This window comes from Aethalodelphis obliquidens, unplaced genomic scaffold, assembly GCF_003676395.1.
Source record: "Aethalodelphis obliquidens isolate GAN/ISIS:26980383/991018 unplaced genomic scaffold, ASM367639v1 scaffold27, whole genome shotgun sequence".
Taxonomy (NCBI): Eukaryota; Metazoa; Chordata; class Mammalia; order Artiodactyla; family Delphinidae; genus Aethalodelphis; species Aethalodelphis obliquidens.
This window is the reverse complement of record NW_020837971.1, coordinates 22,755,600-22,777,333: the sequence shown is the minus strand read 5'-3', so window position 1 is coordinate 22,777,333 and position 21,734 is coordinate 22,755,600. Positions and strand designations below refer to the sequence as shown.

The following is a 21,734-nucleotide window of genomic DNA, read 5'->3' as shown; positions in this document are numbered from 1 at the left end:
TGCTCTCTTCAGACGTGTGACAATCTCTGAAGTCCTCGGCAGGGCAGACCTGCTCCTTGGGCCCCTCACCTGGGTCTGCATCTGGGGCCCCCACTCAGCAGGTATGGGCCAAGTCACCTCCCCCGGTGCCTGTTTCCTTACCTGGGAACTGAGGGTCACCACGCCAGCACCTAGTAAGGCTGCAGTGACCGTTCCATCAGCTACTATATGAGGACCCAACAGACTTATACACAGGAGGTGCTCAGCAAACACAGGAAATCCTCAGCAGACCCATTTACAAAATGAGTCTTTGGGGATCCTATATTGGTTGTCCCATTTTTTAAAATGCACCTGAAGATAAGAAACGATATGACAACGTGAGAGAATGTCGCTGAGAAGAGGCTGGGCCCGGGACCAGTGTCCGCTCTCTGGAGGGAGTGAGCCTCCTGTCCTCTGTCCATCAAACCCTGGGATTCAGTACCTGCAGCCCCTGGGCAGAGGGACAAGTACGGCCAGGACTCCAGACTCAAGGGCCCTGGACAACTAACTGGCAGGGAACCAGGCCTTCCTGCACCCCTGTTCTCTGCCTGGTCCAGCCTCATGCACCGTCACTGCGGCTGCCACTCCATCCTCCCGGGGCCTCCCCGAGGCCACCACGGATGGGTGGCCAACACACTCCAGACCCAGAGAAGCCTGCAGGAGAAGAGAATGTCTCCCCCCAGACTGAACTCACCAGGAGCTCAGAACACAGGGGTGACGGTCTAGGGAGCAAAGTGGTACATACACTGGAGGATGGATGTGACAAAGGGCAGGATGCCGAGAAGCAGTGACCCCAGGCCACCCCGGCCGCTGCACCCCACCTGCAGACACTCGGTTCCCACCCCCCGAGACAGAGCTGGCAAGAGGGTCATCTGGCTGCAGAAAACATAGGATGCCGGGCTGGAAAGAAGGCTCACAGAAGTTTCCAGAAGCACAGCAAACACTCCATCCCCACAAGGAAAGGAGATTCCCAAGAAGACGCTCCAGCCTGACAGACGTCCCAGCCACAGCACACCGCACACCCTCCCCCGAGAAAGCCCAGGGAGCAGCAGGTGTCAGTCACCCCCTCAACCTCCCTTGCCTGAAAACCTGCCAGAGCTGCCGCGGGGCCGGGGTGGGGACCGCAGAGAGCTCGTCTGCTGCATTTCACAAAGGCCTCCACCCAGAAGGTCTCCCATTGCCTCCATTCACAACCACTGCCCCGACTTCTCCCAGGCAGAGACAGAGCCCAGGTGCCCCCAACACTCTGTCCCCCACTCCCCAAATCCACGAGCTGCAAATCTCCTCCACACCCCCATCCCCGGTCAGCACAGTGCCACTCTAGGCTGGTCCCCGAAACACCTTCCAAATCCCCCCCAGCCCTGACCCCAGGCTTCCAGAACTACCCACCGAAACCCAAATCCAAGCCTCCCTGACCTGCTCAAACCCTTCCCCCGTCCCTCCCCTGGGAGGGGCTCCCAAAGGCCTCTGGATCTGGCCCTACCTGTTGGGATCTCTTTTCTAACCCTCTCTGTGGAGGTCTGATAGACACACAAAGCCGTGCGTATTCAATGTCCACAACTGGACGAGCTTAGAGAGAAGAGCACGCCGTGACCCGTCACCACAGTCTGGCCGTAAACATCCTCCAATGTTCATGCCCACCCTCCTCACTTGCTTATTATTGTGATTATTTTGTGTGCGTGTGTGTGATGAGAACACGCCACACGAGACCTGGCCCTGTGGCAAGCTCCTCAACACGCAGCGCAGCGCTGCTAAGTCAGGCCACGCTGCACGGCACGCCGGCAGGCCTCGCCCACCAGGTTAACCTGACCCTCTGGACCCTCCGAACGGCACCTCCCATCCGGCCCCTGGCAACCCTCTCCACTCCCCGCCTCCGCGCTCCTGACGCCTTCAGGTTCCTTGTGGAAGTGGAATCACGTAGTAACTCTCCTTCTCCGTGGGTCCTATTTACCCGGCACACTGTCCACGCTGTCCGGCAATGGGTGAACGGACGGAGAAAACGTGATACATACACACGCTCAGCCGTGAAAAAGGAAGGGGATCTGGCCACTTCCGACACCAGGGCCCAGCTCTCCTGCTCAGGAAATCTCTTCCTGCATCCTTCAGCTCCTCTCACCCTTAAACACCCAGCTCAGAGGTCTGCTTCCTCCAGGGAGCCCTCCTCCACCTGGCCCCCGGGGGAACGGGACAGGTGTCTGAGACTGCACGTTCCTGACCAGCCCCTGGTCCCCTCTGGGCAGTGAGGCCTGGGAACCCTCCGTGGGCTGCCTGGCCGTTCGCTCATTTATTCCAGGGCGGTCTCCTCTGACAGGGTTTCTGCACATCCCACCGACCTGGCACAGAGCAAGTGCTCATAACATACGAGTGCCCTGAACTGAACCAGGTACCAGCAGGTACTCCGGCGGCCCTGCTAGACAGAGGGAAGGAAGGGGCCCACCAAGTTGAGCCAGACGCCATGACCCCAAGACCCACCCCTCGCTCCTGGTGGGGAGGCCAGGGCCCACCTGACGGCGAGGATGTGCATGGGCTGGGACCGCTGCAGCCTCTGCCGCGGGGCCACCTGCCCCTGCAGGGGCCTTGCTCCGGGGGGCCGGCCGCGGGGATGCTGGCCATTGCGCAGGAGGGGCGCCGTCTCCGCGGCCGCGCACAGGCTCTCCAGGGACGCATCCATGTCGTTCACCAGCGTCTCCAGGTCCACGTCGTCCTCTGTGCGTCGAAAGGGAGAGAAAGACAAACGTCAGCGGCAGCGAGGGGCCACGGCCAGGTTCCAAGACTCACACCGTCTTAAAATACGACGTGAGGGTGGAGGACGGTAACTGAAACAAGCCCACATTTCTATGAGGAACCATCTGTGTCCTATGCATTGATATCTGTCGATACTCCAGAAGCAATCCAGAAATCACAGCCCATCTGCCTTTCCCATCTGTACAGGAGACCCTCTGGGGGCATCTGCTGGAGTGCAGGGGGCCACGCACAGCCTGAGCCCCGACCTCAGCTGGCTAATCGCAGGGGCACAAGGAGCCCTAAGGAGGCCAGTCAGGGCTTCTCCCTTCCCCGAAATTCCAGAAGAGAAGCAGAGAGACAGGAACGGGGCAGCACCTGACCCTGATCCCAGCCTCGTCTGCGAAGGCCACCAGAAGGGCCGCAGCCGCGGCAGACGGGCCCCGAGGGCTGCTGCCTGTGAGACCCGCACCTGCAGGCCTCTGGGTGCCCGACAGCCAGAGGGAGGCTGCTTTCACACAAGCAGGCCCGAGGCCGACGCAGAGAGAGGACGACAGGAAACGCCAGAAAGAGAGATGGGTGCTTTTATGTGTTGGTGTGGCTGAAGCCGGTCAACCGTCATTCTGGATGTTTCCGTGAAGCTATTCTCAGACGAGACTCCAAGAGAGACGAGAACAACGAGGGCCCCGGGAAGAGGGGCGGCGGCTCTTCCCGGGTCTGCAGCCTGCGGCCCCCGCAGACGTGAACGTGGACTCACGGCTGTGCGAGTCGACTCCTCACAGGAACCAACCCCAAACACAGGCACACGCACATCCTGTGGGCTCAGTTCTGGAGATCCGCCCCTTTCTGACAACAGGGCCCAGGCCACTGAGGCTGCCTCTCACGAAGAGGTCACAGGTCAGCCAATTCACAGTCTATCTGGCTTCCCCGGAGCCCAGGGAACAAACCAGAGCCAGGGCCCAAGACAGCCAGGCCTCGGCCCACCCGAGCAGCCCCCGAGGGGCAGGACAGTCCTGCTGCCCCACCCCTGCCCCTGTCCTGCGCCTGCCGGTTCGGGCCCCAAGCCCCAGTCCCGGGTCTCCATCCCTCCGGGTCTGCAGCTCTCACTGGAGCTCACAGTGGTACCAGGCCAGCAGGTGGGCGTGAGGAATCAGTGAGTCCTCACCTGCTCTGTAACAGAGCCTGGCCCAGGGTAAACACTTGGTCGGTGTTATTTATTTGCTCTATTTCATTTATTCCTCACAAAACAATGCAGAGTGGTGCCTATTAACCTGGTTTAACAGCCAAGGAAGTCGGTCCAGGGTAGTCAAGTAACCTGCCCCAGGTCACACCAGCAGTCAGCAGGGAACCTGGAATCTGAAAACAAGTTTTGCAGCTGCCAACGTGAGCTCACCAGGTGCGCACGCCACCCGTGAGCTCACGGAACTTTCTGGAACACTGACCTCCCTGCCCCTCCCGCTCCCCCCACAAATGTCTCCGATGTTCAGCCTCCCTGTCTCACGAGGCAGAAGGGCAAGAGGAGACAGAAGGAAACAAAACAGAAAACCAACAAAAGCCAGCCTAGAAGGCACAGAAGCCGCAGGGTGCAGGGGGTGGGGTCGGCGGGGGTGTTCAGGATCAGGGAGTCTCTGGTCGGGTGCGGGGGGTGGAGTGCTGGTACGGAGAGATCCAGGAAGAGGCAGGAAGACCACAGAACACCCCTCCCCCGAGGCCCCTTTACCCTTCAGGCAGTGGTGCCCGCAAGAGAGGTCTGGGGAGCGTCCGGAACAGACGAGCAGGCAGGCCCTGAGAAGGACGGACAGACAGACAGACAGACACACCGATGGCCCGGGGTGGGGGGGCGGAGAAGGATGGGTGGCTGCTGAAATCGCAGCGATGAGAGTGCAGTCCCACTGGAGCCAAGGACAGAAGCCCAGGCAGGGTGGGTGGGGCAGAACCCGGGAAGAAGGGGGGTGGCTGGGGGGGGGGGTTGTGCAGAGACCCCGGCACCCGGGGGAGGGCTGACGGGGGACAGGGCAGAGCCCCGCACCTCCAGGCCCTGGTGGGGGAAGGAGTCGAAAGATGCTGCTACAGCCCAGGTTATGCGTTGTCTAGTATTAAGTAAACTTGATTAACTCGATTAACATTAACATTTGCAAAACGCAAAGGCCACTGTCTTCCTGGCTTTCACCCGGCTTTAGAAGTCAAACAGGAATAGCGTTCTCGCTCTCTGACAGATTTCAGCCAAGAAAATAAAAGGTCCTATCCCCTCAGGTGCATCTTCCTTCCAGTCATTTCTTCCCTATGCATTTCTGAAAGCCTCTGGCTGTGCCCATGGGGGCAGGCCTCTGTGTCTCCCGTCCTTTTCTTTCTGTTCCTTCTCCCACCAGCCAGGTCCTTCCTGGGCCACCCCGTGCTGCACTCAGGTAACTGTGCTTTCAGGAACACAGAGTGATTCTGACATCATTCAAAGTAAATATAAAGGCAAATTGGACGTAAGCTGGTAAATATAAAGGTAAAGGGTGTAGGTGCAATGCACACCCTAAAGCGCTTTAACTCTCCTCTGAGGTGGGTTATTGATAAAAGCACTTTCTACGCTAATACATTTAATGGTGAACCTGTTAGAGCCAGGTTAGTTAGAGCCAGGTTAGTCATTTAACATTCACTTGGTAGGCTAGACTTTTCACAGATCAACTCCAACCACCATACTGGCACGTTTCAAACCTGCCTATTTTCCACAGCCCTTAGAGCAAAGAATAGAGACTAAGATATCCTAATCCAGGACAAACGTTAAACACTTCCTGTGGGGTCAGTTAGCATTTTGTCTGTTTGGATAGTAACATCACTCAGCGTCGTCTGATTTTACTTAAACTTTGTTAAATTCTAATAAAGACTGATAATTAAATCTTCCTAACAAGGGCTTTAAAGGGTTTGATTCTAAAGAGGACGCTTCTCCACATGCGACGGCGCTTAAAAAAAAATTACTACACTGAGATTTTGCTGGAATGACATTCAATTCTTTCGAATGTTCCACGAGCCAGTCCATCGTGGAGCAAGGCTGCCCCGTGTCCCTCCTACACGTGTGGCCGTCTGCACGAATCCACGTGCATCGGTGCTCACCCACGTGAGGGAGCCTTCCTGCAGCGTCGTGCAAGTGGCAGAATCAAACACCAGGGCATTAACAAAGCAGAGGCTTCTGGAAAGGACTGTTCAGATTAAGTGTCTATAGCTGCTACCTTGAGGCCAAAGTATCTGCTGTGAGCCGGTACCTCTGAAAGGAGTCCTGCAACGGGGAAGGGAAACAATTCGATACGCGACGTTCCACTCCATACGAATTTGGGAGGGTGTATTTACTGGCCAAATGTAGGTCAAACAACATGGCTGTAAATCAAGTTATTAATAGTTATTTTCCTTCCTTAAATAACCCAGTCCTAAGCTGGTCAGAGACTTGTCCCAAACGTCGGAGTCGTTCATCGGATCCCCAAATCACAGGTGTATCTGGTCTCGCTGTCATCTTCAGCAAAGGAGGCTTGCTGAGGTCTAAAATGAGTACGAATTCAGTGAAACACATTCAAGTTTGGATTACTCCGGGAGAATGTCTTCCAGAAGCCAAGCCAGGAACAGGGCAGGCTGCAGGCGGAGAGGAGAGCGTGAGTCACAGGAGGACCTGACCGGCACCGCCTCCTGCCACCCCCCGGACCCCACTCGCTCCACTGCCCCCTGCCTGGTTCACGGCGCCCTCTAGTGGCTTCTTTAATTAGATAGTAAAGATGACACCGGATCCGCTTTATGCAACTATTTTGGCACCTTAAAGAAATGCTTCTTGCACCACGTGTGCGCCAGATGCATCCTTCCTGCCCTTTCTTTACGGACCCACGGAAGCCTCTCCCCCATCTGCCCCCATTTTCACGTATGAGGCGCACGCTGAAGTAACAGAGAGCTGGCAGGGCAGGGCACCGACCTCCTTCCAAGGCAAACCCTAGAGGGTGATAAAGTCTTAAGTAAGAGGAGATTCGTCCCTGAGAAGAAAATAATAGACGGCATTTGTAAGGCTGTGGTAAGAGAAGACGTATGTATTTTCATCTTCCTCCATGGTTCCTGGCACACGGATCCTAAAATCCTTGTAATTTCCTGATACGAGTTAAGGGGAGCACCTTCGTTATAATATCTGGCCCTTTTCTGTTGTTCCTGAAATAGCTCCCGAGCCACTAGTAAAGGTGAAAGAAGTGTGTTTTGTTAATCGTAACAAGCCCCTTTCGACTAGGTCTGAATTTATGGGAATGAGGTGATTTCTGGAAAGCCCCCAGACAAGCACTTGATAGAGACTGGCTCCCAGGGGAACCAGCTGTGTGATGAGAGGCTGGGACTTTTAGCCCCAGCCCCGAGCTCCAGGGAGGCCAACTGCAAATGGCCAATGATTTCATCAATCATGCCTGTATGAGGAAGCCTCTATAGAAACCCTAAAAGCCTGGGCCTTCAGAGCTTCCAGGTCGGTGAGCAGGTGCGAGTGCTGGGAGGGTGACCCCGAGGGCAGGAAGCCCCACCCCGCCTCCCCGGGTACCTTGCCCTCTGCATCTCTTCACCTGGCTGTTCCTGAGTTGTACCCTTGACAACAAACTGGTAATCTAGTGAGTAAACCGTCTTGCTGAGTTCTGTGGGCTGCCCCAATAAATGATCAAACCAGGTGCGTAGCATCAGAATTGAACTGAATTGTAGGACAGCCAGCTGGGGTGGGAGAGCTCCTTGGAGTGATTCTAAGAACAAAAGTATTCAGGGAGTTTTCTTGACAGCACAAGAGCTGAAAATTCCCCAGCACGTGTGCAAAGGCCAAAGTTCTCACACATTTCTACCTGCACAGGAACTAAAGGCCCAGCCTGCAAAAGCACTTTCAACCTGAACCATGTTCCCTGGGCAAGCGTCTCTCGTTGACCTCTACCTGTACAAATATAACTCAACATGCTACTGAAATACGTTTTTGCAGCACACCAATTCATCTTCAATCCTCGTGTATTCTAGTCACGTGTATTTAATTTTTAGTATGTAGAGGTGCTTGGACGTAAGTAAGCAGAATAAGAAAATGAAGTATTACACCATTAGAGGAGTCTTTTCTGTTCTGATTCATGATATTTAAAGATACTCAGACAATATAAAAGCAAATCACCTAGCCCCAACTCCAAATAAAAATACAAATGCAACCCCCAAGTCCTGTCATTAAACAAAACCAATGCTTTATTTCGGTGGATACTTGGGCAGGCAGGACATAAAACCCCTCAGAATTAGTCTGTCTGGCATATGTACAGAAATACATACACAGCACTGCAGAGATTCACAACTCCTGATGTCTTCCATGTTTACAAGAGAAACGTTTTCCCAACATGCGGGAAAACTGGCGTCCTTTCCCGTCTACCACCACAGACAACGGTAATTGCCAAGTTCAATGTCTATTAAATTGAGAAATACAGGTCAACAAAATGATGAATTAAACAACCTGTAAGAATCTGCGTGTTTTTTGTTTTGTTTTTTTTCATTAGGACCATATATACATTTGAAAAAGTGCTGCCTACACTTTTTGGGCAGCTGTGGTGCTCAGAGGACCACCCCCCCCCCCCGCCACCGCTCTCCCAGGACCCAAAGGCCATGTGGGTGGAACCACCGCCCAGAGCACAGTCAGGGTCAGCTGGTGACATGAAACTGGACAAGTACACACACACACCCTGGGACCAATCCAGTTAGACAAAGCGAACATTAAAACAACCCTCCCAATCTGCTGATTCTGGGCAATCTGTGCCTTGTTTTGTGTCAATAGCTGGTAGCCTGATTATTTTTCTTGGAATGCCTTTCCTTCTGCTAATTCAGATGCAGGACTGTGCACTCAGAAAAGGGACGTGCATATTTAGTTAGTCGTGTGTCCAGTTCCTGGAGAGCCCTGGCACTTCCTTCTGTTCTTCAGGAACTGCATCCAGCACCCCTCCCTAGAGCATCCCTCCGCAAGTGACAAAGCCAGCATCCTACCAGGCAGCCCTGTCGATAACACAGAGCACGCAGACCGCGGATGTTCTGCCTCCACGACATCTGCAACCTGTTTTCCTCAAAGCCACATTTAGGTCTACATGTTCTGTCTAAAGAAGCACCACCCCTTACGACTGCTTAAGGCTCTACAGCTGTGACTTAGCACAATCAGGACGGGAATTAGACACAAACCCTTGTCTACAACCACACAGATGAGAAAGGCTGTGGGCACTGCTTAGAGGTTTGTGCATGTTACGTTAGGTATGTTGTACCACAATTAAAAAAATAATAATAATAGTGAAAGCACCTTTTAAATTGGAATGCTTAATATTCTTAAATACATTCACTTAAGGTCTTCTCCTGGCTGAACTACTTGGGTGCCTTTAAGAAGCCCTCAACCCTAAACCTGCCTGCCTGCAACCAATGCCACACGCTTGGACCTCACGGGCAGGGCGTCCTGGGCTGCCCCACCCTCCCCGGAGCCCACTCCAGGGGACGCCCTGCCCACCCGCTGGCCTCAAGCCCCATCCCTCTGGCGGACAGGTGCCCCCCCTCCCCGACTCTGCACACCTGTGGTCCTCACTCGTCCCCAGCATGAGCACCACCACCCCCCCCCCCCTGCTCTCTGCCTGCACACGTGTGGCTTCCTCCACCAGCAGAAAGAAACAGTATGGACGCCACTCCTGTCAGTCATCACAGGGGCTGGGCTCCTGGGGTCAGTGCAGGTGGCCCAGGGTGACAAGTGGGGACAGGACTTCAGTGTGGAAAAGAGTCAAGGGTCCTTCCCAGAAAAGAAATATTTCATTGAGGCGATGGATGCAAGAACCTAGGCAAGAGATAAACAAGATTCAGGAGGTGCCCAGGCCACGGAGGCTGAGGGCCACGGGGGGACCGCTGGGGCTGGCTTTTTGGGTGACCGGCCAAGGACGCCCGGGCGGACTGGCTCGTGAAGGCCCAGGACCACCACACTCGTTTCCCGAGTTACACGAAACATGAATTCCTCTTCCCAAAGAACATTAACTTTTAGTACACACGTGTATGCTTCTCCGCCAACGCCATGGAATGCAACAGGTAGGTATTCAACCATACCTGTGTGCATCCTCCCATAAGGGGTTCATGTTGCGATGGCTTGTGCAGGGCCTGGCCATCAACGGAGGCTGAACGAACAGACACGCAGAAACACAGCCAGTCGGCATCCTCTCACAGCCCTGCCGACTGCTCTTCACCCGTCTCCCCAGAGCAGCTGCAAGGGCCCGGACGCTTACTACGGTGACCCTTGGGGAGGAAGCTGGGCTATGTCTCACCACCGGGTCTGTGACAGCCCAGGAGGCTGCAACACACTGGGGGGCAGGACGAGGCACGACCTCCGGGACAGATCAGAGTCAAATGCAGACATCCTAGCAGCCTGACCAGCCAGCTCCACCACCATAGCAGACGAGCAAAAAAGTGATTAATGATGAATCACTCTGGACTCTGATTCCCGTGAGATGTACTTGTTCAATCTACGTCTTAAGAGAGAGCTGGAGAATGTTCTACCCAGAAAACAAATAAGAAAATGAGGAAAGCTACACATTCCACTCAGTGATCCCATTCACTGAAATTCAAGAACTGGCGTAAGAGAAAAGAGCATAAGTTTCCCCCTTTCTTGGATTTTTATCCTGTCACACTGTTGCCAGAAAAGACCTGGATATCATACAAGTTTCTTTCAGGTCTTTAAGACTGTTTGTTTTCTGCACCTTGGAGCACAATTTTCCACGACCAAAAAGTTGAAAACTGCCAAGCAAGGACCAAGGACCCGAGCTACAAATGGCAGAAAAAACTACAGACTCTGTTGTGTAATCTCTATTTGCACTATTAGAGAGCAATTTGGAGGAGTGGGGAGAACAGAAACATACTCACAAAATATCGCTCAAAAGGGGCAAAAGATTAATTGCAGCTTTCTCAAGTCATCCTTAGCAATTTAATCTTTTTCTCCTCAACCTTCTGATTTTGATTCCCAATTCTTCTATTACATCATAAGTCAGGGCAGAAACCTGGGTGCAAGAAACTATGCAAGTAACTTGTCATTCTGGAAGGTTCCCATTTTCCATTAATCTTAAAAATATTAATCCAAGAACACTGCAATTGAACAGGGAAAATCCAGGGCACGGGCCAAAAGCCTGTCACTCACTGGCACTGTGATTGCAAACAGGCAATTTTTTTAAAGGTAAATTATCTTCACTACCCCATTCAACATTAACTCTCTATGATTCTGTGTATTTACCTCCATAAATGTAAAATTCCTCATGTAACCCATGTTTTTCTTCATTCAACAGATACTGACCGAGCACCAACTACATCTCTGACATTGGTCCAGCTACTGGAAATACAGACATTAACAAAAGAGAAAAGAATCCTACCACCTAAACGTAATGAAGTCCTAGGCATCACACTCTGGAAAAGGATTATGGTGCTAAATGCAAAGTTGCAAGGAAGGACGTGAAACTTCTTCCACCACCTCTGGAAAAATAATTCCCTCTGTGAAGAAGCTAAAACCCACTCTGGTGTACGAGAGGAGGAGACGGAGATATTCCAAACAGAGACTGGACTCCTTGTGGAAAGGGGGGACCTCAACCCCAACGGAGTGTCTTACAAGAGAGGTTAGGGGCATGCGGGCAGCAGAAGTGGCACAGCGGACACTTTGTGTCCTCAGATGGAAACAGCCTTGGTAGAGTTAATGAACTGCCCAAACCAGAAAAGTATCCTCGAGGACAGACACTCTCCCAGGACGGCTGTGCTCACTAGCTGGCAGAAGACGAGGACTTTACAACAAGATCTCTGTTATGTAAGGCAAGACGATCAAGCAGAGGGCACTCAGCTCTACAAAGAGCCCAATTTCTCAGGCATCAGGATGGGGAAACTCCTTCCAGGAGAACGTACCAGGCAGTTCCAAGAAATGGCACGTCTCCCAGAACTGCAATGCCCAGGAGAGAGGAGCTGTCTTTGCAGGATGTGATGGAAATGGGGCTTAAGTGGAAAGAGGCAACATTCAGGAGGGGGCCGGTGGGGCTGGGATGATGGAGATCCATTCCCTCGGGAATCAGTCTGATGAGCAGGACCCCCTGGGAGGCTCGCTTGTGAAAACAGGTTCCTGGGACTCACTTGGATTCATTCTGAATCCAAATCTCTGGAGTCAGGTCAAGGAATGAACAGAGTTCCTAAGCAAGGGCTTATGATTCTTATGAAAATGATGTGTCAACCAAGAGCAATAACAGCACACGTATAAGCGGCACCTTCTGAATAACACCCCAGCAGAAGGAAAACTCATGACAGTCTTTCTCAGAATTTGGGCCTCGATGGACACGAGTTCTGAAGGAGCAAGCCCAGAGGGAGAGGCTGCACGTGCTGGATCCGTGAGAGAGGGTTTTGATTTCCACTCTCTCTCTACATATGTAACACGGCATTTATTAATGATGAAGACACACAGTAGCAACCGTTGCTGGCACCAGGTCTCATGCCAGGCATATCTTGTAGGTCAAGCAGTTTCTAATGTTCCTACCAAACCAGCCAAGTAGGCATTTTTAAGATTTCAGATAAAAAAGCCAAGACACAGGGTGACTCAGCTCTCCCAAGATGAAGATGGAGGTCAAAGCCAACTCCAAGCGTGGACATCCTGCTTCCCTGGTACATTGTAATTTTAACTTTCCTCAGTTTTTCTCACTAAACTTTAGTTTTAGTTTAATTCCCTATGTACACATCATTCTTTGTCACTAACCTTGAGTTTCCAGAGGCTGGACCTGCACGTCCTTGTGCCTCTTCCTCCCTACCTAACTTCACAGCTGGCACACAGTAGGTGGTCAGTAAATGTCAGCTGAGTATGTGGAAAATAGAGCCACCAGCCTCCATAAATCAAGCTGTAGAATTTTCCAGAAGGTCAGACAGCCAGGCAGAGTTCCCAAACTCTCTTGGGGTTGCTGAGTCCCCTGTCTGTTAGTTCCCTGGAAAAAGGCCCACCGGGCAAGTCACACCCAGGCCACCAAGTGAATAAATGCCAGAGGTTCTAATTCCAGCAGGGATGGAGGACTGTCTGAGGCCCAGGGGTCTCCTGCAGGAAGCATCACCTGGCAGGCCAGGCCTCCGCCTGTCCCTGTGAGCCCCCCCGACCACGTCAGGCCCACCTGGCCATCCCCAAGGTCGCAGAGACCACAGAAGGATTCTGTCTCCATTCAGGACGCGCAGGCACCGGCAACCACACAGTGCAGAGCCAGAGGGGACGAGCAGTGAGAAAACACAGAAACTGGTGTCACTGAGAGTTAGTCCATTGCTGCAAGGCAGGTAGGAACCATCCCCCTACGATGCAGACCTCTAGCTGGCCTTGTGTCGGCGGCCCCTGGGGCTCACTACACTGAGCCCCCCGAACAGGAAGCATTCGTGATGCAAAGGTGCTTTTAGCCATCTGACACACAAGCAGATGGAGTCCACCGGGATTATTTTTCAAAATATATCTCAAATGTACCCTTGGAGGTGGAAGGATTAACAACCTGTCCCCCATCTCCTCTAGTCCCTGCCCCCCACTCCTGAAAAGGTCAGGACTGTTATTAAAGTCTCTCTCAGTCAGAACGAGGCCCAGGGTTGAGCAAGTGTTGGCTCCCCGCCCCTGGCAGGGGCCCAGTTCTAAGGGAGCAGCAAAGGGCGGTGGGAACCACCAGGCAGGCTCCTGGCTCCGGGGCCGGCGCCTGGTTACTTAATTCTGCGGAAACACCTGCTCCTCCCAAGATCTCCGAGAGGGTCAACTAGTCATGTACCTGCAGGGCCTGCCCCCAGGTAAGGAGCTGAGATCTCTGAGGGCCTTCCTGGAGACAGATTAACGCACAGTGGGGGTACAGAATATTAGCTAACATTAGACACGTGAACAAGGGATGCTGTAACCTTGCCGAAGTACTTCTAAAGGCAGCAGTACACCGTGTCCTGAAGATCGGAGGGTTCATTTCCTTACGAAAAATCTCTAGCTTGAGATCTCCCTTTGGGGATAGACCTTAAAATTATAAAAGAAAAATAACTCATTCCAAAAAAAATGTTTTTTTACCTGAAATGGCTGGTGAATTGCAGTTAAAAAAATAAAGTAATTTAGATAAAGTGTAATATAAAGGAAGACATGTATTGTTAGATTTCAGGAGCTAGGATATTCTCGTTTCCCACCTAAGAGCAATCTGAAGATATTCATTCATCACGGATATATCGAAGCTGTGCCCCATCACTTCTGAAAGGGATTTATACTTCCTTGGGGGAAAAGGTCCATGTGTTATGTGACCAATAAATTAAAAAGGACCCACTGCTTCCTGTTGCATCCCTAGGGCCTGGGCCCCATGCCTGGTGTGGGCTGGACAAACAACAGATATTTGTTGAATGAATGAAATAAATGAAAGAAACAGGACAACTACAGCGAAGAGCATGAAAAGCAAAGGCCCCAGAACAGAAGGCACTGCGGGGATAAAGCCTCTAGTGGAGGGCGGGCATCCTGACAGCCAGAGAAAACAAGAAACGGGAGTGGAGTCCAAGTATCCGCTCAAAGGAAACAGGCAAGAGTGATGTGAGCTGTCAGAGCATCAGGGAAGCGGAGGCCCAGAACAGCCGAGACTTGAGAAATTACACAGGACGACAGCGGGGGTTTCAATTCCGCTCCAAGTGAGAACCGGGAAGGGCGAGGTCTGCTGCTTGCCTGACCCTGGGACGACAGAGTGAGAGCCGGCACCTCGATGCCTTTCTGCTACCTCTTCCTTATGGAGACAAATGACTGTCCCAGTGGAAGGCTGGGAGAAGTGTAACAGAAAGGAGACCACTATCCAGGATGGGGGGTGGTGACCGTGGGATCCCACCCACTTGGCTGCTTTCAAGAACAAGGGAAATCCAGTCGCTACAGCCAAGAAAATCTCCGTTTGAGGACCTGGAAAATGTGAGTAGTCAAAAAGAAAGGAAGACATGCATGGACTCTGATAAGGATGGAGGAGGAGCCCTGAGGCAGAGCAGCAAGGTGGTGAGAAGCGCAGATGCCAGAGCCCCCCCGCCCCGCCCAGCTGGGTTCGGGCCCAGCTCCGCCACTCCTTTGGGGTGTGATCTGGGTGACTTTATGACTAATGCCTGTGCCTCAATTTCCTTCCCTGTACATATGGGGTAATAACAGTGCCCACCCCAGGACAATTAAGTGCATTGAAGTCAGGGAAACATGGAAGAAACAGAGGACATGACACCTCTTGGATGGGCTATAATATCACCACTTGCAAGGATGCTGCAGAAGCATCCTTAAGGGCTTTTCTGCATCTTAACCCAGTCAAAGGTGTTTGGGCACAGGGAAGGGGTAAAAGAAATCTAAACTACATCAGCTCTGGGATCAACATCCAACCAGAGGCTGATATTCATTACGATTCAGGATTTTGTCGAGCATTTCTTTCTGAACATTATCTTTGGAAGACAGGCTAGTTTCACTATAAGGAAATGATAGTAAGAAAATAAAAGTTACGTGTGTGTGTGTGTGTGTGTGTGTGTGTGTGTGTGTGTGTGTATGGTGAGTAAAGCACTGGAGATGTTCTCCATCGTATAGTAAAGGGTGAACTGGATGAAAGGGTATCCATGAACCAGGACGCAAGCTCGGTTCAAAAGCAACCTCATTTTACATGAACACAACACTGTAAATCAACTATGCCTCAATTAAAGAATACAGGGCTTCCCTGGTGGCGCAGTGGTTGGGGGTCCACCTGCCAATTCAGGGACACGGGTTCGTGCACCGGTCCGGGAAGATCCCACATGCCGCGGAGTGGCTGGGCCCGTGAGCCATGGCCGCTGAGCCTGCGCATCCGGAGCCTGTGCTCCGCGATGGGAGAGGCCACGGCAGTGAGAGGCCCGCGTACCGCAAAAATAATAATAATAACACATTTTATTTTACTCTGGCTATTAAAAAATTTTTTTAAAATAATTTTAATGAAAGCAACCTCATCTTCTCGGCTGACTTACACTCTCTCATGTATCACCCCCTCATGCAAATGTTCCTGACACCTCATCAGTGGCACCACGAGAAGGGAAGGGCTCTGCTAACTGGTCTTGTCTTTGCTCGCCTGGAATCATCCGAACCCATGGAAGGTACAGGCAGGATCTCAGGCCCTTTCTGGAACCCACAGGTATATATATGGCATGCGAGTTCAGAAATCCGTTAAACAAGTATCTGTAAAACCCAACTATGGACAAGGCACTACAGCAGAACCTTCGAGATGAGGAAGACATGGTTCCTGCCCTCAAGACATGCATCATCTCAGGAGAAAGGGGAAAAATACAAAACATAAAGGAACACTTAGAAGGTAGCTTTTATGTATAGGCTCCTAGGGGCAAAAAAGAGCTCCACCAAATACAGTTGTGCACATTAAAACTGCACCCTAATAACCAAAACTTTTGGTCTAAAGAAAACCAAGTGAAGCAACCAAAGCAGAAAAGACCTGTGACGGGGTGACAGGACGACGGGAGGCCGGAGCCCGGAAGGCATCCCTCAGTTCAGGGAGCCGAGGTGCTGGACTTCCGAGTCTCCTTCTGAACTGGGGACTGACTCCGTTTCTGGGCTTCACAACCCCAGGGATCGTGGGCGATGCTTTGATCACATCTCAGGACGCTTGGCTGTGTGCACACATGGCCCCGTCTCCAAAGGGAACAGAGTCCCAGCTCACGTGCAGTGACCCTCCTGCGTGGATTTCAAACCTCTCCGCTACTCGGGGCATCTCTGCTCAGCTGTGGTCTGCTGAGTGGAGCAGGACAGGGCTGGACCACTCAGCTTCAGTGCTGGGCAAGAATAACAATCAGACCAAGTTGTTTAAAATGAGAAGAGGCCGAACTTCCAAAACCCACAATTCTCTGAAACCTCACATCTCAAAAAATATTGTCAAAGAAAAAGCTAAACATAGGATTCTCATACTATTAAGCAATTCCACTCCTAAATATATGCCCAGAGGAACTGAAAGCAGAGAGTCAAACAGATATTTGCACACCCGTGTTCACTGCAGCATTAGTCACAACAGGCAAAAGGTGAAGGGAGACCTAGGGTAGACCGACAGATGAAGTGATAAACAAACGTAGTCTACAGACAACAAAATACAATTCAGCTATCGAAAGAATGAAACTCTCATACATGCTACAACCAAGATGAACCTTCAAAACACTGTACTAAGTAAACCAAGCCAGGCACAAAAGGACAAATATTGTATGAGTCCACGCACACGAGGTACCTAGAAAAGGCAAACTCACAGAGACAGAAGAGAGTAGAAGAAAGGTTACCAGGAGCTGGGGGAATTCTTGCTTAATGGGTACAGAGTTTCTGTTTGGGATGATAAAACATTTTTCAAATAGATAGTGGTAAGAATTGCACAACACTGTGAATGTACTGAATGCTATTGAAACACACTTAAAAATGGTTAAAATGGTAAATTTTAGGGTATCTATGTTTTACCCTCGTAAAAAAATATATTTTTAAAATACTATCAAGTCATTAATTCCAGCTATTGCAAAACCTCCCACTTTCCAAAGAAGACACATCCCTTTCACAGATTGCTGCTAGGAAATGTCTGAAGCATTTTAAACAACCGTCACACAAAAATAAGCTGCTTAGGTTAGGAATGAGCTAACAGAAACCAGGGCATTAAATCCTCTTTGCCAGACAGAAGGAACAGGTCAAGAAAGTCATGGCAGATCTTTTATTCTGAACATCAGGTCCCTCGCAAAGGACCAGATCAAACACCTCACAGACACCTAAGGCCTAGAGCTGGAGCCCCTGGATGCCTTGCAGATTAAGGAAGCAAGAAAGAACAGCGTTCTGTCCCTGTCAAGTGCTGCCCCGTATCCTAAGCTGTCTCGTTAGGAAGAACTTCCGGCGCAGAGGCGGTAAGGAGAGGAGGGATGGCTCAGGGCTGCAGGAGGGCCCCCTCCACCCCGGACAGGACAGGCTGCAGGCTCCTGCAGGCTGTGCAGACCCCGGCTTGGGAGGGGGCAGAGCCACCGCACCAGGAGGGCACCGGCCTCTGTGCTGCACAGCTGGACACTGCAAAGCCCAGCCCACGCACACAAACAGGCACAGGGACACGCGGGGCCGCAGGGGTGCCAAAGGAAGGCTGAGCGTGCGGCACCTGGATGCACTTGAAAGAGAGAGACCTGCGCTTTTCTACCCCACGTCACAGACCTGGGAGCACAGGCTCCCTCCAGCCCCAGACCAGCCACTTCCACGCTTCCACGTGAAATGACCATGCAGTCTCACATACAAACACAGCATGCTTGCCTCTTTTGCAAACTGCCTGCTCCTGCTTTTTGCCAGTTTTTCTATGCGATTGTTTCTCTCACGTATAGGATTTTTTACAGTAAACTGAGGATACTAACACTTTGCCCGTTATACGCACTGCAAATATTTTTCCCGGGCCAAAGTGTGCCTTTCAGTGTTTTAGATGCTGTCAGGTTTGTACAGCAATTTGTGTGTTATGGACTCAAACATCTTTCCTTTATGGTTGTGCTAAGTCTTACTTAGGAAGTCTTTTCTCAGCCTGAGTGTATGAAGATGCTCACTACTCATTAATTCTTTTTTTTTTTTAATTTTTATTGGAGTATAGTTGATTTACAATGTTGTGTTAGTTTCTGGTGTACAGTACAGTGATTCAGTTATACACATACATATTTCCATTCTTTTTTAGATTCTTTTCCCATATAGGTTATTAGAGAATATTGAGCAGAGTTCCCTGTGCTATACAGTTGCTCCTTATTAGTTATCTATTTTATATATAGTAGTGTGTATATGTCAACCCCAATCTCCTACTTTACCCCTTTCCCTCACGTTTCTCCTTTGGTAACCATAAGTTTGATTTCAAGATCTGTGTAAATGTCCATCGACAGATGAATGGATAAAGAAGATGTGGTACATATATACAATGGAATATTACTCAGCCATGGAAAAGGATGAAATCATGCCATTTGCAGCAACATGGATGGACCTAGAGATGATCATACTAAGTGAAGCAAGTCAGACAGAGAAAGACAAATGTCACATATGATATCACTTATATGTGGAATCTAATAAAAAATGATACAAGTGAGCTTATTCACAAAACAAAAACAGACTCACAGATCTTGAAATCACTAATTCTTATTATTAGACAAAATAAAAAAACATTTTGTTTTCCACTTTTAGTCAGTCACTCACCTGAAATTGATGGTTGCGGATCACATATGGTAGGGACCCAGTTTGCCCCCCATCCCCCATGCCCACCACCCCTGGAGAAGTCACAGGCCCCCTGTCCTCAGGGCTCTACCACAACTTCTCTGTGCTGTACTGAGTTTCCATAACTGTGTGGGTCTCTATGGGATGTCTATTTGTCCGTCCTTGAATCAATAACATGCTTTCCTAACTGTGATGCATCATAAGCAGCCTTGCTCCCTGATGGTGCAAATCACCCCTTCCTGCCGACGTATGCTTTGCTCATCTTCAAATTTCTCTTTGCTGTTATGGAGTTTTCACATGTCCGTATTAGAGGTAGGAACCATCTATCAGGTCACACCAAACGTTTCGAAACTTGCTTGCAACTGTATTCAATTTAAAGATAAACTTGGGAAGACGTAACATCTTCACTATTTAAGTCTTCTCATTTGTGATCATGGGATAACTCTCCACTTACATAGGTCTTTTTTATGTCCCTTAAAGACCTCTTAGAACATCAAGCAATCTAGTTGAATTTATTTCTAGATACCTTATCATTTTTGTAATTATGTAAGTGGAATTTCTATTTGCATTACACTTCCTGATTGTTTTCTACCGTTGCACAAGGTATTTTTACATTTTATCTGTTTATCTCACCTATCTACCATCTTGCAGAGCTCATTTATTTTAAATGAATTTTCTATTTGGATAATATTGGGTTGGCCAGAAAGTTTGTTTGGGTTCTTCTGTAAGATAATATCATTTGCAAAGAGGCACCAATTCCATTTCTTCCTTTTGGTGTTTGCATTTCTGGTTCTGTGTTTGTTTTATGACACTGGTGAAGACCTCTTGCGACAGCAGGCCTTTCTGTGTCATTCCTGACTTTCACGGACGTGACTCTCTTCTCCACCATGGATGCTGGATGCTGTATATCTTCAACAAACAGACTTTAAACAGGTTACAGAGGTTTCTTTTTACTACAGACAGTCCCTGACTTAACGGTACTTCCACTTAGGATTTTTTTACTTTAACATGGTGAGAACGTGATTCACATTCAGTAGAAATCGTACTTCGAATTTTGCATTTTAATCATTTCCTGGGTTAGCGACATGCTATCCGATCCTCTCTCGTGACGCTGGGCAGGGAGCCTCAGGGCCCAAGCAGCCCAGCTCACGAGGGCAAACCACTGATACACTTGCAACCAGTCTGGACCCGGACAACCATTCTGCCTGCCACTTCAGTACAGCATTCAATAAATTACGTGAGAGAGTCGACATTTTATTGTAAAATAGGTTTGTGTTAGATTTTGCCCAACTGTAGGCTAATGAAACTGTTCTGAAAACATTTAAGGTGGGCAAGGCCAAGCTATAGTGAGTTAGGTGTATTAAATGCATTTTTGACTTAACGATATTATCAAATTGCAATCAGTTTATAGGGATGTAAGTCAAGGAAGATCTGTACTGGTTTAGTAAGAGTTTGGTTGTTACTGTTTGTTTTGTATTATATGAGTGGAGAACTGTATTAAATAACTCTGTCTCCGGTACAATGGCCATTTTCTTTCCTTTAATCTTTTCACGTGTTAAATGTGTTCCCAGTCTAATGATGGGAAAGCATCCTTGCATTATTATAATAAATCCAATTTGGTCATAACATTTGTTTGTTCTGTGTTTTTTTCAAGATAAACTGTTAAACGTGATTCCTCAATGCTTTCCACAGACTTTTTGGTTGTACGTTAAAATGTGAAATAGGCCCGTACTTGGATTTCTTGGACTGTCTCTTACAAAACTACAGAACGTTATAAAATGAGTGGGAGAGCTCTTCTCCTCTCTCTCTCCAGCCACTGGCATAAAAAGAGAAATTATTTGTTTTTTGAAGGCTCCATGACACTCATTTGCAGAATTCCCTGAGCATCTCTGAGGAGGTGGTATTATTTTCTGACTCCACTCTGCCAGAGTTCTTTATTAAAATTTGATATTTCTCCAAGTGTCAACTATGTTTTGTTTCTCCCTTTCAACTATTCTTCTTTATTCCTTCAGGATTCTCCACCTAAAACTTTTGAGTGCTGTCTGTACTCACAGAGCTATATTTTCCATCAGGTCACATAATGTTTAATTCACATGGCACAGAAGAAACATTCTTGGTTTTCTTAGGTAATCTCTAAGCTATTTCCTCTTTCAGATGCAATCAGGTTTTTTGTTTTTGTTTTTGTTTTAAGCCTTCTTTTTAGAGCAGTTTTAGGTATACAACAAAATTGAGAGGGGGATGCAGAGTTTCCCATTTATCCTGTACTCTCTACATATGCATAGCTGCCCCAAAAGCACCATCACTCACTAGAATGGTACATTTTTTTTTTTACCAAGGATGAACCAACACTGACACATCAAAATCACACAAAGTCCACAGCGCACTTTAGGGTCCGCCTTTGGTGAACCTTGGTACATTCCATGGGTTTGGACAAATGTATCCATAGTGATGTCGAGCATTCTAACATCACACATAGTATTTTCACTGCCCCAAAATCCTCTCTGTTATGCCTGTTCATCTTTCCCCACTGTTGCCTCTGTCTCCATAGGTTTCCCTTTTCCAGAATGTCATATAGTTGGAATCATACAGTATGTAGCCTTTTCAAACTGGTTCTTTTACTTAGTAATACGCATTTAAGATTTTCTGTGTCTTGTCATGGCTTGATAGCTCATTTCTCTCTAACACTGAATAATATTGCACCACAGTTTATTTACCCATCACCTACTGAAGGACATCTTGGTCCCTTCCACCTTTTGGCAATTATCACTGAAGCTACTATAAATATCCGTGT

The 21,734-nt window shown here is 49.5% G+C and overlaps 1 protein-coding gene across 6 annotated transcripts in view; it reads right to left on the bottom strand.

Annotated features, from left to right (window-relative positions):
- Positions 1-21,734, bottom strand: part of GRB10 (growth factor receptor bound protein 10) — a 196,450-nt gene that overhangs the window by 74,284 nt on the left and 100,432 nt on the right. For 4 of the 6 annotated variants that reach the window (XM_027124121.1, XM_027124122.1, XM_027124123.1 and 1 more), the window contains one exon: positions 2,523-2,724. The exons of the other annotated variants lie outside the window; for them this stretch is intronic. In XM_027124121.1, the coding sequence (XP_026979922.1) occupies positions 2,523-2,724 (202 nt within the window). The remainder of the gene's footprint in view (positions 1-2,522; positions 2,725-21,734) is intronic. 6 annotated transcript variants of the gene reach the window in all.